This window comes from Procambarus clarkii, chromosome 67, assembly GCF_040958095.1.
Source record: "Procambarus clarkii isolate CNS0578487 chromosome 67, FALCON_Pclarkii_2.0, whole genome shotgun sequence".
NCBI lineage: Eukaryota > Metazoa > Arthropoda > Malacostraca > Decapoda > Cambaridae > Procambarus > Procambarus clarkii.
In genome coordinates, this window is record NC_091216.1 from 15872691 (window position 1) to 15891074 (window position 18384).

Below are 18384 nucleotides of genomic sequence, written 5' to 3' on the forward strand. Positions count from 1 at the left end.
TCGTCTGTTGCCAGCCTCACAGTCTTCCTACAGCGCTTATTTTGATATCACTGAACTCACAATAAAATTCCCCACCCAGACATATGCCTATCAATGTCTAATTATGTTCCGCACGAGTGTGGGAACTGGGCGATGCGTTAGCCGTAATTTCAGCAGCGACAACATTGTTGTGATGCAGCACTTTGAAAGTTTATACTTATTTCACTGTCCTGACATTATTTCTCGAGCTACGTATTTCATTTTTATAGCAATGTGTTCGCAATAGAAAGTTCTATAAGAACAAGGGTAGAATTGGCCAACAGAGCGTCAAATTTGCGGCGAATAAAATCTTACGCGTGTTTGTACCCGTGAGCGTAAAAAGTTTTTACTTTGCTCATGTTTTTCAAGTTTATACTGGTTTCACACCGTTTTTTTTGTTTGTATAGTGTTCGGAATAAAATTCTCTACACAGACATATGCATATAAATGTAGAATCATGATCGCGGCCAACACAAGAGTGTGTGGAGTGGGCAATTACCCTTGTTGTGTCACCAACTCAATAGTCTCTCCTCTAAGTTACAATACATTGCCGTTTTCTCAAATAGGCATTGTGCCTATTAGAGAAAACGAAAATTTAATGGCAAACATATTCATACAAACCCCAAGTCGATCGAGTAGTAAATACCCACTATAACACGGACCGTAAATTTACGTTGTGATCCGACAAGCAATTATCTAAACCGCCCGTAATTCCAAGTGAAGTTCTCAGAAAAGTGTTACTCAGGGCGTATATATACACCATGCGCAGTTTAAGGGTTAAGCCAGCAACGACTCTTCACAAGGTAAAGTACACATGAAAACATTTTAATAAAACATTTATAATTACATGTGCAATATTATATTTACATTAAAAGGTGTCATACAAGTATGGATGTTTTTGGGGTGTAACGGATTAAATTCATTTCCATTATTTTAAATGGGGAAATTTGTTTTTAAAGACGAGTTTTCCACATAACGAGCTCGATGCCAGAACGGATTAAACTCGTTAATTGAGGCTCCACCGTATATCAATATGAAATATTAAAGTTATGATCAATGTTTGTGGACACATTTGTACATGTAACACAGTGTCTTGGAACAGTACGGATGTTCTATTGCCAGAATATTGTGAACGTGTTCAATATACATAGGACTGGCAAAAAAACCAATATAAATGCATTTGCAATTGAGTGGAAAAAATGAACAAAAAAATATTTGTGACAACTCGCATATGTTGAAGCTTGCACGCGACTGGCTCCGGAAGTTTACACCATGGGCGACCTCCAAACCAAGACTTCACACGCCATTTTCTGGACCCCACTGCGACCAAAGTGCAATTTTGATTTTATTTCAACATATATGTGATCAGGGAAGGGTATTTAACAATATTATTACTATGAAAAATTTTTTGCGAACAATTTATTTTCTGTGCATGTTTTCTATGTTTTGTGCCAGAGATAGAGGGAACAATTTAAGGGTTTGCTATCCGGGAGCTGGAATTAGATATTGTTGACAACATGAAAGATATTATGACGGGAAATGGGAACAAACCCATTATTTGTATTAGTGCAGGGGGTAATGAAGTTGGACGAGTTAGGAGTGAGGAACTTATACAGAAATTTAACAAAGCCATAGAATTAGTTAGGAGCAAGGGAGGAATCCCGATCATATGTGGCATTCTTCCAAGAAAGAGCGTTGGGAATGAATGGTTGTTGAGGGCACTTGGTGTCAATTGCCGGCTGGAAAGATATTGCAAATCAAATGCAATATCTTTCATAGACAACTGGGAACACTTCTATGGAAGAAGTGAAATGTATGCTCGTGATGGGATGCATCTATCGAGGGCTGGGGTTGTTACTGTTGCAAACTCGTTGGAACCAGTGGTTAGAGGCATTTGTTTGGGTTTAAACTGTTAGTAGATAGTGGTATGGGAATTGATAGGGAGGATTAGGTAATAAAAATATGTGTTTGATGGAGAAACAAATTGGCAAAATGATCAGGGAAAGAGAAGGGCCTCAAAATAACAATTACTTAGGGTATATTACACTAACACTAGAAGTCTAAGAAACAAAATAAACGAGTTGAATGCTCTTGTCTGCACAGAAAAAATAGATATTATTGTACTTACCGAAACGTGGATGAATGTAGAAAATAGAGAACTATTAGCTGAATATCAAATAAATGGATTTAAACTATTTCACACAGATAGATATATTAGACGAGGAGGGGGAGTAGTCATATATGTTAGGGGTAATTTGAAATGTAGTCTCAAAGAGGGAATCAAGACTGAGCCACACATAGAAACTATTTGGATAGAATTAAACGAGAAAGCAAATAATATTATAATAGGAGTTATATATAGGCCACCAAATTTAGAGAGAATGGAAGCAAAGCATCTATGGGATGAAATATCTAGAGCATCTAGATCTAACAGTATTTATGTCATGGGTGACTTTAATTTTAGTGGAATAAACTGGTTGAACAAAACAGGGAATAATGAAGCAGAAGATTTTCTAGAAATAATTGACAATTGCTTTCTTACACAACACATTAACCCTCAAATCGCTCGGGGTCCAAATGGAATTAACACCCACACGCGCAACAAAAAAAAAAATTCTAAAATTTTTTTTTTTTAATCTCTTTATTTGTGTTCCCTGAGCTCGGGAAAAATAATAAAAAAATTTAATTACACTTACCGTGGACGTAAATGACCCGAGAAGATCGTCGATGACGTCACGCCTGATCTTCGCTGGACCGCTGTGCGCCCGGGGTGAGTCAGGCGCGACGGAGAAGGAGCGCGAGTTGCCGCGAATTTATTTTCGCGTTATTATTTACAGTATCTATGGCGTATTTTACACCCATTTTTTTCACTGGTGTGGTTCAATATGTTCTCACAAGATGATTTATAAACATAAAACTGTTGTCAATGTATATTGTATCCACATATTAGTGTCACAAATATTTGCACAAAAATGTCTTATTTCACAATAAAATATACTATTTCTTATGATTTATTTCCATTATATACACTCACTTATTCTGTATTTACATGTTTTGGCACCAGTCTTGGACATTTAGAAGTCATCAAGACTGTGATACTCGTTGAAACATCAGACATGGCACAGAGGGACCTGACACGCTGTGCACCAAGTCATCACCATTTTTCTTTTCTGTTCCCTCTTGGTTGTTGACCAGCATACTACACACGCACGCTGGCCTACTGCACGCTTTCCAGTTGGTGGTAAAAACCTGAGATTGTGTGTCAAAAAGGCATCCCTGAAAGCGAGCCTGGGTGTTGGAGCATGGTGCAATACCGGGTTCAGAATGGGCCTCTGTACACCAGGAATTACTTTGCCAAACTTCTGTAGTAATTGTGTTACTACAGTAAAATTGAATGCACGGAAATTACGTTTACCACCTGTTTTGACAAGATACATATTGTAACTGTTCAGCATTGTTACATCAACAAGGTGGAAAAACATTTTCTTGGTCCACTTCACTGTTTTCCGTACACACACTACTGCCCCCACCATCATATCACATTTATCCACCAAACGCATGTTGATGTTATAGTCCAAGACACAATCTGGCTTATAGATTATTTCTCTGGTGGTTCTGTTCACCTTGCCACTGTCCAGCATTGTTCCAGCATGAATGGTAGTCAACATGTTCACTTCACGCCTGTCTTTCCACCGCACTGAAAGCATTCCACCTGTTTTTCTGAGCTCGCAATCACCAACCTGCATAGCACCTGGAAACACTGGCATTTCCCTTCGTTTTGCCTTCACTGTGCCACACACACCAGTTCTATTATCAAGCAAGAACCTAGTTAGCAAGGGACTGGTATAATAGTTATCTGTGAATAAAATGTAGCCCTTGTTCAGATATGGTGCAAGCAGTGACTTCACAACACTACCTGAGAAGCCATGTTGGTCATTAGCAGGAATGTCTACATTTGTACTCGTATCATGTGTAACACCATTCCTGTTTCACAGTCGCAAAGTACAAAGAATTTCAATCCAAATCGGGGGCGTTTAGAGGGAATATACTGCTTGAAGGCAAGACGTCCTTTGAAAAGCACAAGGGATTCGTCAATCACAAGCTTCTGAACTGGTACGTAGAAATCCCTGTACTTTCCGATAAGTTCATTCAGTACGTGCCTTACCTTCCAAAGCCTATCTTCATCATTCCTGTCTTCATCATTTGCAAAGTGAAGACACCTGAGGATTATCGCAAATCGGTCTCGAGACATATATTTGCCAAACATTGGTGTTGGAACAGTATGGTCTTTGCTCCAATAATGATCGATTACGTGTTTGACACAATGTTTCATCAACATACACAGTGCCAAAAACACATACATTTCACCTACAGTTGTATCTTTCCATCGCTGCAAACGTGAAAAATCGGATAACTCCTCCTCATCAATGAGATCACTCGCATATTTGTTCGTCTCATGAACAAGATGTTCCATTAGCGGCTCATCAAAATATGCAGTAAAATAGTCCATTTCACACATATCTGCACCTTTATCAGGGAAAATGTCTGTAATTCCAACATCCGAATTATCAAAAACAGGAATTTGTGGAACAAAATCTGTCCCATCACTCCACACAAAAACACCGGGTGTCTTTCTAGAGCCAATAGCGGCACCACGGCGAGGAAACCGTGTACCAGGAGCTGAAGCAGGTCTAGGAACAGTAGGGACGGGCAGGGATGGTGATGGAAAATTCCTCGATGTTGAGGGTCTTTGTTCATGTGGTGCCATGCGGTGCCGCATGGCTTGGCCAGATGCTGCTGACGCGACAAATTGTCGCTTGGCAACACCACACACTCCTCCACTGGCACTAGCAAAACTATTTTCCGATTCTAAGTCACTAAAACCGGAAAATGATTCACCTTCAGAATCGTCGAGCAGAACATCAATATCTTGCAAGGGAGCACATGAACTGTGTGGTCTTGCTGAAATTGGGGTGGAGTGAGGGCGAGGAGGCATGGGCGAGATGCTAGGCCTAGCCCTGGTAGAGCCAGCATGTTCACACTCGTCGTCGGTCATATCCACCTCTGAGGGCTGTGTATAGTCATGATCAAAGTCTGAGTCGTCTATATCAGACTCATCACCATCCGGGAACAAATTACGAGTAATTTCGTCCTCGGTCAGAGGTCGCGAGGAACGTCTCGCTGAGCGGGGTCGGTCGCCGGAACGTGATGCGCTCGCCATGGTGTCCGCTGGGTAACTGAGCTCTGTACACAAAGGGGACCCACGCTGGATTTTTTTCCCAGGCGGGGTTTGTTTATGTTTGGTCGAGGCTCGCCGATGACTACCCCTATACCAGGCGGGGCGTTTAAATTATAGCGCTAGACACGAAATCATATATAAATGATGTGCGCGGTTTTGGTTTTGTCACTGATATCATATATATATGATATGCGCGGTTTGAGGGTTAAGGAACCAACGCAGGGAAATAATATTTTAGATTTAGTGTTAACTAACAGGGAAACACAAATTAAGGACATAGAAATAGGAAGTGAGCTAGGAAACAGTGATCATAAAGAAATCAGATTTAGCATAGAATGGAATAGATCTGTAGGAGAAAATTCTGTTAAAGTGCCTGATTTTCGAAAAGCTGATTTCAATAGCCTAAGAAATTTTTTGGGTCAAATAGATTGGAATGTCTTGGGTACGGGGTGTGGGCTAGATGTGAACCCAGTGACAGGTGACGTAAAAGGGGACTTCGATGTGGATTCAAAATATAACCTATTTAAAAATATTCTAAGCAAAGCCCAGGAACGTAGTATACCATATAAATTGAATAGATCGAATACTAATGATCCAAAGTGGATAACAAAGGATCTGAAGAACCTTATAGGTAAAAAGAGAGCGTGGTACAAAAGGATTAAGAATGGGGAAGTCAGTTTAGAACAGGAATTTGCACAACTGGTTAGAAATGTTAAAAAAGAGATAAGGAAAGCAAAAAGAAACTATGAAGTTCGCATAGCAGGGCAAGCGAAGACAAATCCTAAAGGCTTTTTTCAGTTATATCGAACAAGACTAGGGAAAGGATAGGTCCATTAAAAACTGAGACAGGTTTAATAACGGATAATGACGAGGAGATGAGAAGTATTTTTAATAAATATTTTATATCTGTATTTACTAAAGAGGAAGTTAACAATATGCCTTCAGCCGAACAAGTCAATGTGGGTGGGGACGAGGACAGGTTGACTAGTTTAGCAGTTACCAGGGAGGATGTAATTAAACAAATAGTTAAACTAAAAGCAAACAAATCCACAGGGCTGGATGAAGTGTTTGCCAGGGTGCTTAAAGAATGCAGTGAGGAGCTTTCCGAGCCACTGTCTACCATATTTAATAAGTCAATAGAGTTAGGCAGAGTGCCAGAGTCATGGAACGAGGCCTCGTAGTCTGGTGGATAGCGCGCAGGACTCGTAATTCTGTGGCGCGGGTTCGATTCGCGCACGAGGCAGAAACAAATGGGCAAAGTTTCTTTCACCCTGAATGCCCCTGTTACCTAGCAGTAAATAGGTACCTGGGTGTTAGTCAGCTGTCACGGGCTGCTTCCTGGGGGTGGAGGCCTGGTCGAGAACCTGGCCGCGGGGACACTAAAGCCCCGAAATCATCTCAAGATAACTCAGGATAACAGTAGCTAATGTGGTACCAATTTTTAAGAAAGGAGATAGATCACTTGCGTCAAACTATCGGCCAATTAGCATAACGTCTATTGTGGGAAAGTTACTTGAATCGATAATTGCAAATACAATTCGTCTTCATCTTGAAAAAACATAAATTAATAAATGAGTCGTAACATGGTTTTACAAATGGCCGTTCATGTTTAACAAATTTGCTATCATTTTATTCCAGCATAGTTGAGGCAGTTGATAGTGGTAAGGATTGTGATGTTGTGTACCTTGACTTTAGCAAAGCTTTTGATACAGTGCCACATGAAAGACATTAAAAAAATAGAGGCTCATGGTACTGGGGGTGCTATATTAAGTTGGATTAGGGCATGGCTATTCTATAGGAAACAGAGTTAGTATAAATGGGGTTAAATCAGAGTGGGATAATGTTGTTAGTGGAGTACCTCAGGGCTCTGTCCTGGGACCTCTGTTGTTTATAATATATATAAATGATTTAAATTCAGGTTTGAGTAGCAACATCTGCAAATTTGCAGATGATACAAAAATCGGTAGGGAAATTAACATGGAAAAAGACTCACTATCACTTCAAGTTGATCTAAATAGGGTTTTGAAATGGTCAAAAGATTGGCAGATGCAGTTTAATGCTGATAAATGCAAAGTTCTGAGGCTAGGTAATGATGATAGAGTTACAAGATACGAGCTAGATGGTGTTGAGACTGCGAAGTCGGATTGCGAAAGGAATCTGGGAGTTATGATTAGTAAGAATTTAAAACAAAAGGATCAATGCATGAATGTTCGTAATAAGGCAAATAGGACACTGGGATTTATTAATTTAATCGAAGCGTTAGTAACAAGACACCTGATGTGATTCTTCAGCTATATCTTGCTCTGGTTAGGGCCCATTTAGATTATGCAGTTCAGTTTTGGTCGCCGTACTATAGAATGGATATAAATTCACTTGAACGTGTCCAGCGTAGGATGAATAAGTGTATTCCCCAAATTAGAAATCTTTCATATGAAGAAAGATTAACAAAGCTTAAATTGCATTCACTGGAAAGGCGAAGAGTTAGGGGTGACATGATGGAGGTTTACAAGTGGATGAATGAACACAACAAAGGGGATATTAATAGGGTATTAAAAGTATCAACACAAGACAGAACATTAAACAATGGGTATAAATTGGATAAATTTAGATTTAGGAAAGACTTGGGTAAATACTGGTTCGGTAACAGGGTTGTTGATTTGTGGAACCAATTACCGCGTAACGTGGTGGAGGTGGGGTCCCTCGATTGTTTCAAGCGCGGGCTGGACATGTATATGAGTGGGATTGGTTGGTTATAGATAGGAGATGCCTCGTATGGGCCAATAGGCCTTCTGCAGTTGCCTTTGTTCTTATGTTCTTAACTTGTGCCCCTACCAGCGACGATACTACCTCCTACCCAAGGTCAAACAGGGGAAAGGAAAACCCCAGGTGACCCCAAAGGCAGGCAATCACCGAGCAGCAAAAGATCCCTATGATGGTAGTTCCCAAACGACTTGTGGAAGGCAACCCCAAGCCACAAGGGCAGTACTTACAGGGCACATAGGGAAGGCAGCGCTAGGTGCATGCAGCCCCAGTACTCCGTGAATTACTCCTGGCTCACACACCACCACACAGCAGAACAACACCGCAAAGGTACAACACTGCTTAGAGACAGGAGCCAGAGTCGAACCACTGCCATGCAACACATCAGCCTCAGAACTGGGGTTGGATAGTTAGCGTGAGGAGTCTGGGGCTCCCCCTTCCCCCACCTAGAGAGGGAGGAGCTGCGCAGACAGCGGCACGGTGGCAGTTGTGATGTCATTGAGTTTGTTTTCAGATTGTGGAGTTCAGCTTGATAGTTCAGTTTTAGACAGCAATTTTAACCAGGTAGAGTTTGTTTTGAGATGCCTAACTGAATGCTTCCAACCACATGGGGGTTTCTATAGGCTATTGCTCCTCCTGCCTCTCTGATGGAGAAAGGTTCTGGCATATGGTCTCCAGTAAGCTAGAACTCCAATCGAATTGACTGATGCCACGGGTCTAAAACTTATATATCAGCTCGGTATAGCATTATTTGAGAAGAGGAGGAAAGTGACATTGATGACTCTGACAGCAATAAAGTTTATACTCAGGGCACGTATTGCAGTAATACAGTGATAGCAATGTACATGTCTGCTCCTAAGGTGAGGCTAACACCATCACTACTGCTGCCCCGGCCTCACTTCACATCATCACCATGGGCCGGGTCAGGTGGGTATGTGCAACATGCCGTTGGATTGGGCTGCCAATATGAGGAAAATGACTCATTTTCTGGCTTTAGTGATGTGGATTCTGATAATACAGTACAACCTCGATTCAATGTACCCCGATTCAACGAATCTCTGGCTAGTTCGCACACTTTTCAGGCCGAATTTACTCACCCGGTTCGCCGAAGCGAGGGATGTTCGGATTTACTTACGATGTCCAGACAGAGTTCACAGACTGGTGGAAAACTTTCCCATTCTATCACAGATTACAATTAATAATTCTCTTATATGACAAGTTGGACCACACAAGTGGACCACACATGTGGATCACAAGTGGTCCACAAGCTTACGATTTTGGGACAGAGTTCACAGAGTGGTGGAAAACTTTCTCATTCTATCACAGATTACAATTAATAATTCCTTCATAAGAAGTTGGATCACACAAGTGAACCATATGAACCAAACACCAGCCAAAATGGTCCACACAAACACCAGCCAAAATGGTCCACACAAACACCAGCCAAAATGGTCCACACAAACACCAGCCAGTGATCCACACAAGTGAACAACTGAGTTTCCATGATTTTCGTTCACTGATTTGGGGCACACGTATCTTTGTACATTAATTTAAAGGATGAAGCGTGATTACCTAGCTACATGTGGTAAAATCTCCTTATAGACATTTTCTGTGATGAAACAAGATGAGTGAGGGTGGACAGATAAGAGAATACTGTACAGTAAACCTCACTTTACAGTGAGGTTTCACTCACTTTCGTCTGTGTGTCGTCATAGTTCAGTGACCCATGACTTTTGAAAGTTTCATATTAATAAATAATTTCTAAAACCAGTGTTTTAATAGCTTTTTATTATCCTAATTAAACTAAACTAAATAAAACCGAAAATATACTGTAATATGATAGACATCTGCTCTTTGAGAAATTACTGTATGTTATTGGAACAACTCTAGCGTGAGTGGACGGGTCTAATCCCTGTACACACAGCACCATGCGTGTTTCATCCCTCCCTCCCTCCCTCTCTCCATACCTACCTACCTACCTCCCTCTCTCTCCCTCCCTCCATACCTTCCTCCCTTTCTCCCTCCATCCCTCCCTCCTTCCCTCTCTCTCTCTCTCTCCCTCCATCCCTCTCTCCATCCCTCCATCCCTCTCTCCATCCCTCCCTCCCACTCTCCATCCCTCCCTCCTTCCCTCCCTTCCTTCCTCTCTCCAGCTCTCCCTTGCTCTCTCCATCCCTCCCTTGCTCTCTCCATCCCTCCCTCCCTCTCTCCATCCCTCCCTCCCTCTCTCCATCCCTCCCTCTCCATCCCCCCTCCCTCCATCCTTCCCTCCCTCTTTCCAGCCCTCCCTCCCTCTTTCCAGCCCTCCCTCCCTCTCTCCAACCCTCCCTCCCTCCCTCCCTCTCTCCAGCCCTCCCTCCCTCCCTCTCTCCAGCCCTCCCTCCTTCCCTCCATCCTTCCCGCCCTTCCTCCCTCTCTCTCCATCCCTCCCTCCCTCCCTCTCCATCCCCCCTTGCCTCCCTCTCTCCATCCCCCCTCTCTCTCTCTACATCCCTCCCTCTCTCCATCCATCCTTCCCTCCCTCCCTCTCTCCATCCATCCCCTTTCTCCCTCCATCCATCCAGAATTGAAGAAACAAATCAAGTTAAAAAAAAGTTAACTGGGTCAGAGTTAGGGTTATCACCGAGTCGGTCCCTTCACCACCACCGACACACCTCCCCCCCCCCCAACCCTACAGCCCATACACACACACACCCTCAAATCATCCATCCTTCCATCCCTCCCTCCATCCTTCCATCAATCCATCTCCATCCTCTCCTTCCCTGCCTGCCTCCCTCCGTGCCTGTCTCCCTCCCTGCCTGCCTCCCTCACAAGCTCTGCCTGCCCGCATCCCTTCCTGCCTACCTCCCTCCCAATCTCTGCCTCCCTCCCTGCCTGCCTGCCTGCCTCCCTCCCTCCCTGCCTGCCTGCCTGCCTGCCTGCCTGCCTGCCTGCCTGCCTGCCTGCCAGCCTGCCAGCCTGCCTGCCTGCCTCCCTGCCAGCCTGCCTGCCTGCCTCCCTGCCAGCCTGCCAGCCTGCCTGCCTGCCAGCCAGCCTGCCTGCCTCCCTGCCTGCCTGCCTCCCTGCCTGCCTGCCTGCCTGCCTGCCTCCCTCCCTGCCTGCCTGCCTGCCTGCCTGCCTGCCTGCCTGCCTGCCTGCCTGCCTGCCTGCCTGCCTGCCTGCCTGCCTGCCTGCCTCCCTGCCTGCCTGCCTCCCTGCCTGCCCATCCACCCACCAGCCATCACTGACACAATGAGTGCATTTGGAGCCGACATGGTGCACGGATGTTCCTTGATTGTGCCGATATGCCCAACAAAGTCACAGAATGAACACTCCAGCCTCATGACAAATCAAAATATAGTGTTAAAATTAAAGTTGCAGTAATTTTAGTGTACAATAGTTTTCATAAACCTTATTGTAGTACTCAACATACAACAGAACTACTCAGCACAGTGTTAACGGCATAATACACTACAGTATGTATTTACTGTACAGCATTCACAACTCCATGAGACTTCAAGATGGACTTAACTCCAACAATAAGGTAAATAACAAATGTAACAGTATTTGTTAGTAGAGTAATAATATATAGGTACAGTATATAATATGATAATGCATTTTTATTGTCTACAAGAAAAATAAAGACACTGATGCAAACGCCTCCTGAAGGTCACGTCTTGCAATGAATCCAACGCTCCAACGAACTGGGGTTGGTCCCATATAGTACGTTGAATCGAGGTTGTACTGTAATTTCAGTAGTATAGGGCTAGTGGGAGTGGTGTCCTTGGTATTTTGTCCTTTGTGAATCTGCCTGTTTTGTCCTTTGTTTTTTTGTTTTGTCTTTGTTTTTGTCTTTTGTCCAAAGTTTTGTCTTTTGATGATGCTGCAAAATGTCCTTTGCAGTATCAGTGTGTCGCCAAGGCAAACACCACCAAGTGATATATGGAGAAAATTAGGGACAAATGCCCTCATCTTCAAACTATTTACCCCTCATCTTCACCTGTTCGTGCTTGTAGTGAGTGTAGATGGGCTTCATCTCTTAGTCAACAAAGTTTTGTTGGTGCGAGGTTTCATGGCCGTGGTGTTGGTGTAGCATCAGCCAGAACACCAGATGTACTAGTGTGATTTGATGATGCAGAATTTGTTCCACAAATCCTTACATTTGACAATACAGATGTTAGGGTTACAGACCTTTTCCAATATGCTGGTGAGGACATGAGCAAAATGGACTATTTTACAGCATATTTTGATGACCTGCTCCTGAAACATATTGTTCCATGACCTCACGCCACACCTGCATGCATGTATGACAAAAACTACATAAAAGCAAGAAGGGACTGTCTGCCAGCCAGGAAGACTCTGTTACCTTTAATGCATTCAATTCAGAGAAGTCCCAGATTCAAAAGAGAATGGTCTATCAATGAGGTGTAATCCGGATTTTGCATGAGGTACATTAAAAGAACTGATGCAGGAGGGACCCAAGTTACAGCCCCACTCCTGTACCATGTAAGTCCTCTACGGGTGAGCCCATGCTACATGGAACTTTTTGTTCCGAGTAGCTGAATCTTAACCCTTTAGTTGCGCAAGACATCATATGATGCGTTGAGTGACTTGCAGTAAATTGCGTTCGGCATCATATGATGTTTTGGAGTACCGCGCAAGATTTAAACGGCCCAGGGATACACGGGGTTCACCACACCTTCATCAGGGCGCTTGTAAACAGACGCCATTTAAAAAAAAAAAATCGTGGGCCAAATTCCCGGGTGTGAGGGGCCTCAGTATTGAGTGAGCAACCAAGCCTGACGCACGCAGCATGACCTCACAGCACTGCTGTTCAGCTTGTGACCACAGCATCGCCTAAAAATGCCATAATATACATGTTCTTGCTATTTAGCAATGATATTATTACAGAAGCCCCCTGACTGATAAAACTGACCAGGGTTCTGATAATAGCAGGATTGTGGTGATATTTAGCGCTGTGCTCCATGGAGGGAGGAGTAATGCTGTGGGAGGGAAGGTGGTGGCGTCGTCTTCTGACTGTGTGTGGCCACCTTTTATTGACTCCCATTGACTCCATAGCTAATGTCCCGGTCTAACATAACATACATTAGCCCAATAAGCTCCAGGAAGCCGTAGGGGCTCCCCACAGAAAAGCAGAACACAGGAGCCAGCTCAGAAGAGAGGCGATCTGGTATGCCTCTCATCATCAATAGAATTGTAGCCAAGATGCAGGTTGGCAGTGAACTACCTCCATCCTCCCCCCGAAAAAGAGTGAAGGTGGTAGGACATGTGGCCTCATGCAAGTTCCAAGAGAATTCAGTCATTAGTTTAAACAGTTGGAGGAGTCCTTTAGGTGGGTTTTGATGCTTCGGTCTCTCTTGCAGCCAGCAACACTGTTTTGAAGACTGACTTTCTGGTTGCCTTTCCTCACGAGGTGGCAAAAATAGATGTCACCATTCCCTGTGCTTTGATGAATGGGCCAGATTCTGGTGCTGGTTCCCGGTAGACCTATAGAACTCCACAGCTGATGTGACCCCAGTAATGGTATTATCTCAGCATATAGTAGCTTCAAGGAACCACATGGGGGTCCCCCCCCCAGAAAGGTTAATGACCTTCATTAACAGTTTGCACAAACACAAAGTTAGATGGAGGGGAGGGAAGGAATTATCAGGGGGAAAGCGCCAAGCCATTACGACTATAGAGCACTTGGAAGAGATCAGGATAAGGATTTGGGATGGGACTGGAGAAAGAGTGATGAGGAAGCTGAATACAAAGTTATGCACTTTACCTGGTTTTAGTATAGGAAGCAAGATAGTTAATGTTCTATCTGCATGTTGGTGGCTTGCAGATCAGCATGTTGGTGACATTCTATCTGCATGTTGGTGGCAAGACCGTTGCTCTACCATCGACTGAATGGTAGAGCGACAGTCTCGCTTCATGCAGGTGTTCAATCCCCGACTGTCCAAGTGGTTGGGCACCATTCCATCCCATCCCAAATCTTCATCCCTTCCCAATGCTATATAGTTGTAATGGCTTGGCACTTCTCCTGATAGTTCCCTTTCCTTTGTAAAGAAGGTACCAACTGACCTCCAAAATCTATAACAACCCATTGTAACTTTTTGTATACTAATATAAAAGAAAAAATATGTATCTAAAATAAAGGCTAATGATACCTCAAGTCAAAATTACAGTGTGTATAAGGGACATTGTAAACCTCCCATATATAAACACTAAAATTAAATTTCAAAAGTCTCCTTGTAGAACAAAATGATGTATCTGAGGAAATAGTGTTCAATGATTACAAAAGTTCTAAGTTCACTATGGAAAATTATACAATAATTCACCTGCAATCTTTTGTTTTAATGTTTTTCATTAAAAACCCAAGATAAAACTTGTCATGACGTCCCAACATCAAAATTTTCTTGACTGCCCTCTTCATAATGCAAAAGTTATGTGAAGATCCCCAAACTTCATTTGGGATGATGCGACGCAGTACTGCAACAAGGACTGTAAACACTTGCTGCCATCCCAGGGGAGATGTAGTCTCGAAGGCTGGGCTTTTGATGGCCTGCAATAAAAACCCAGCTTTGAATGTACAGTGGACACTTGATTCAGCAAACTATATGGAACAATATCAATTCGTTGGAGCGAGGGATTCATTGCAACCAGAGATGCTTTCAGGAGGCATTTGTGTAATGCATTTTTTTGTTAGTAATATAAATCAAGAATCACTCATTGTTATTTACAGTACTACTAAACTGTACAATAATGAATCATACTCTATCTTTATATAACTTAGAAAAGGCATACTGTATATAGTATAGAGAGTACTTTGCTTAACCCTTAGCCCCTTAACTGCGTTGCCTCCAAATATGACACCCCCCCCAGTGCGCAGGAAATAAATTCTCTGAAAAAAATTCTTTTGATTTTTTAAAGTGTCAAAAACCCCTTCCCTCAGTATGGGTATGTAAAAAAAAAAAAAAATCGAAATTGTGCTTAATTTGGCTGCTATGGGGTCCGTAAGTTGGCGTGTGACGTCATTATTCCCCGTTCGCCCCTAACGTATGCTCCTGGAGCCAGTAGGACGCTCGGTGCGGGGTGCACGAGTTGCCGCGAATATATTTATGTTCAATTTTTGCGCACAGTTCCAAATATATTTTATTTGTTTTTACATGCTAATCCTATGTATAATGAACACGTACACTATACCTGTATTATGGCAGTAAAACATCCGTACTGTCCGAAGACACTGTGTTACGTGCATGACACTTGTGTACACATATGCTGCACATATTTACTATGTATCATGCTAATTTATGTACATATACAATCTATTTACAGACTATACACTGTCACACACTATATACATTCACCATCAACATATTCAGAACACCGCAAGTGAGAGCAGCCACACCCAGCAAGTCTCCCTCACTCCATCTTACTCGCCAACATTGCTCCTCCCACCATACTGTTATTGTACTTATTACACTATTTACACATGTTATATATACCTATCTACATGTTTTATTTACCAGAACTATGCAAATAAACCGGTATTGTGTCCAAACAGTACAGTGGCCACCATACACTGCATGAAAAACACACAGCAGACAGCAGACGAAGCTACGATTACGACGTCACCTCCCTCACCAAAATAGCTCCTCTCAACATTCTCCTGTTGCTATATACACACACTGTATATACCCATGTACATATGTGTTGCCCTTAGTGAACCACTAAGCTAGTATGGTGAGCATAACAAGAGTGGCAGCCACACACACACAATGAGGCTACCTCAATTCTCTCCCTCCCTCCCTCACCAAAATTCCTCCTTCCATAATACTACGCACAATGCTAATTATAACCACAATCCTGGTCACTAATTCCTGTAAATGAATAATTGACCACGCGTTTATTTTGAAAAGGAATCTAAGAAGTCATTTGAAGATTCCTAGATGGACAAAATAATGCTGTGGCGCTGTGAACATCGTAAACAGCATTGAATCACTGATATCTGAACATTGTACCCAGTCATTATCACACTCAGGCTCTTCTATAATACTATCATGGCTAAATAATACAAGTTATATATATATTTTGACATTATTAAGTGATGCTGTGGTCACACACTGAACAGCAGTGCTGTGAGCTCATGCTGCGAGCGCCAGTCTTGGTTGCTCACTCACTACTGAGGCTCCCACACCCGGGAATGTGGACCACGATTTTTTTTAAAGATGGCGTCTGTTTACAAGAGCCCCGAGGAAGCTGATGTGAACCCCATGTAGCCGTGGGAGTTTTGAATGGAATGTGAAAAATACAAATACCTGGAGGCGTGTTGCGCAAACCAGACGTGAGCCTGCAGGTGCGTTGCGCAGTTTAACCCTTTAACTGCGCGGCCTATAAATATGACACACCCCCAGTGCGCAGGAAATAAATTCTCTTGAAAAAATTCTTTTATTTTTTTAAAGTGTCAAAAACCCTTCCCCCAGTATGGGTATGTCAAAAAAAATTCGAACTTGTACTTACTTTGGCTGCTATGGGGTCCGTAAGTTGGCACGTGACGTCATCATTCCCTGTTCGCCCATGCCATAAGCTCCCGAAGCCGGTGGGGCGACCGGGGCGGGGCGTGCGAGATGCCGCGAATATATTTTTGTTCATTTTTTGCGCACAGTTCCAAATACATTTTATTTGTTTTTATGTGCTTATCCTATGTATAATGAACACGTACACTATATTATAGCAGTAAAACATCCGTACTGTCTGAGGACATTGTTATGTGCATGACACTTGTGTACACATATGTTGCACATATTTACCATGTATCATGCTAATTTATGTATATATGCAATGTATTTACACACTATACACTGTCACACACTATATACATTCACCATCAACACATTCAGAACACTGCCAGTGTGAGCTGTCACACCCAGCCAGTCTCCCTCACTCCTCCAACATTGTATTCACCAACATTACTCCTCCAAATCATACAGTTATTCACACCAATGTTTCATGTTCATTTATGTATATTTACAACATATGTACACACTATATACATTCACCATTAACACATTCAGAACACCGCAAGTGTGAGCAGCCACACCCAGCTAGCCCTCCCTCACTCCTCCAACATTGTATTCACCAACATTGCTCCTCCAAATCATACAGTTAATCACACCAATGTTTCATGTTAAGTTATGTATATTTACAACATATGTACACATTATACACTGTCACACACTATATACATTCACCATCAACACACTCAGAACACCTCGAGTGTGAGCAGCCACACCCAGCTAGCCCTCCCTCACTCCAACATCTTACTCGCCAACATTGCTCCTTCCACCATACTGTTATTGTATTTATTACACTATTTACACATGTTATATATACCTATCTAAATGTTTTATTTACCAGAACTATGCAAGTAAGCCGGTATTGTGTCCAAACAGTACAGTGGCCACCATACACTGCATGACAAATCATACAGCAGACAGCAGACGACGCCACGGTTACGACCTCACCTCCCTCACCAAAATAGCTTCTCACAACATACTCCTGGTGCTGTTATTACACTATTCATACACACTGTATATACCCATGCACATGTGTGTTCCCCATAGCGAAGCACGAAGCTAGTATGGTGAGCAAAACAATTGTTACTGCCACACAGTGAGGCAACCTCAATTCTCTCCCTTCCTCACCAAAATTCCTCCTTCCTATGCACAACGCTCATTATAACCACAATCCTGGTCACTAATACCTGTAAATAAATAATTGACCACAAGTTTATTTTGAAAAGGAACCTAAAAAGTAGTTTGAAGATTCCTAGATGGACGAAATAATGCTGTGGTGCTGTGGCTAGCGTTGTGAACATCGTGAACAGCATTGAATCACTGATATTTGAACATTGTACCCAGTCATTATCACACTCAGGCTCTTCTATAATACTATCATGGCAAAATAAAACAGATTATATATATATTTTGACAATATTAGGCGATGCTGTGGTCACACGCTGAACAGCAGTGCTGTGAGCTCATGCTGCGAGCGCCAGCCTTGGTTGCTCACTCACTACTGAGGCTCTGACACCCGGCAATGTGGACCATGATTTTTTTTAAAGATGGCGTCTGTTTACAAGAGCCCTGAGGAAGCTGATGTGAATCCCATGTAGCCGCGGGAGTTTTGAATGGAACATGAAAAATAAAAACACCCGGAGGCGCGTTGTGCACCTGAAGCCTGGGCCTGCAGGCGCGTTGCGCAGTTAAAGGGTTAACGGTTAAACCGCGCATATCATATATACAGTATATGATATCAGTGACAAAACCGAAACCGTGCATATCATTTATATGTGATTTTGTGTCTAGCGCTATAATTTAAAC

General features: G+C 42.8%; 1 protein-coding gene across 5 annotated transcripts in view; it reads right to left on the reverse strand.

The window, feature by feature from the left end:
- Positions 1-18384, reverse strand: part of LOC123767544 (telomerase reverse transcriptase) — a 113295-nt gene that overhangs the window by 19089 nt on the left and 75822 nt on the right. For all 5 annotated transcript variants that reach the window (XM_045757255.2, XM_045757253.2, XM_045757252.2 and 2 more), the window contains one exon: positions 14341-14564. In XM_045757255.2, the coding sequence (XP_045613211.1) occupies positions 14341-14564 (224 nt within the window). The remainder of the gene's footprint in view (positions 1-14340; positions 14565-18384) is intronic.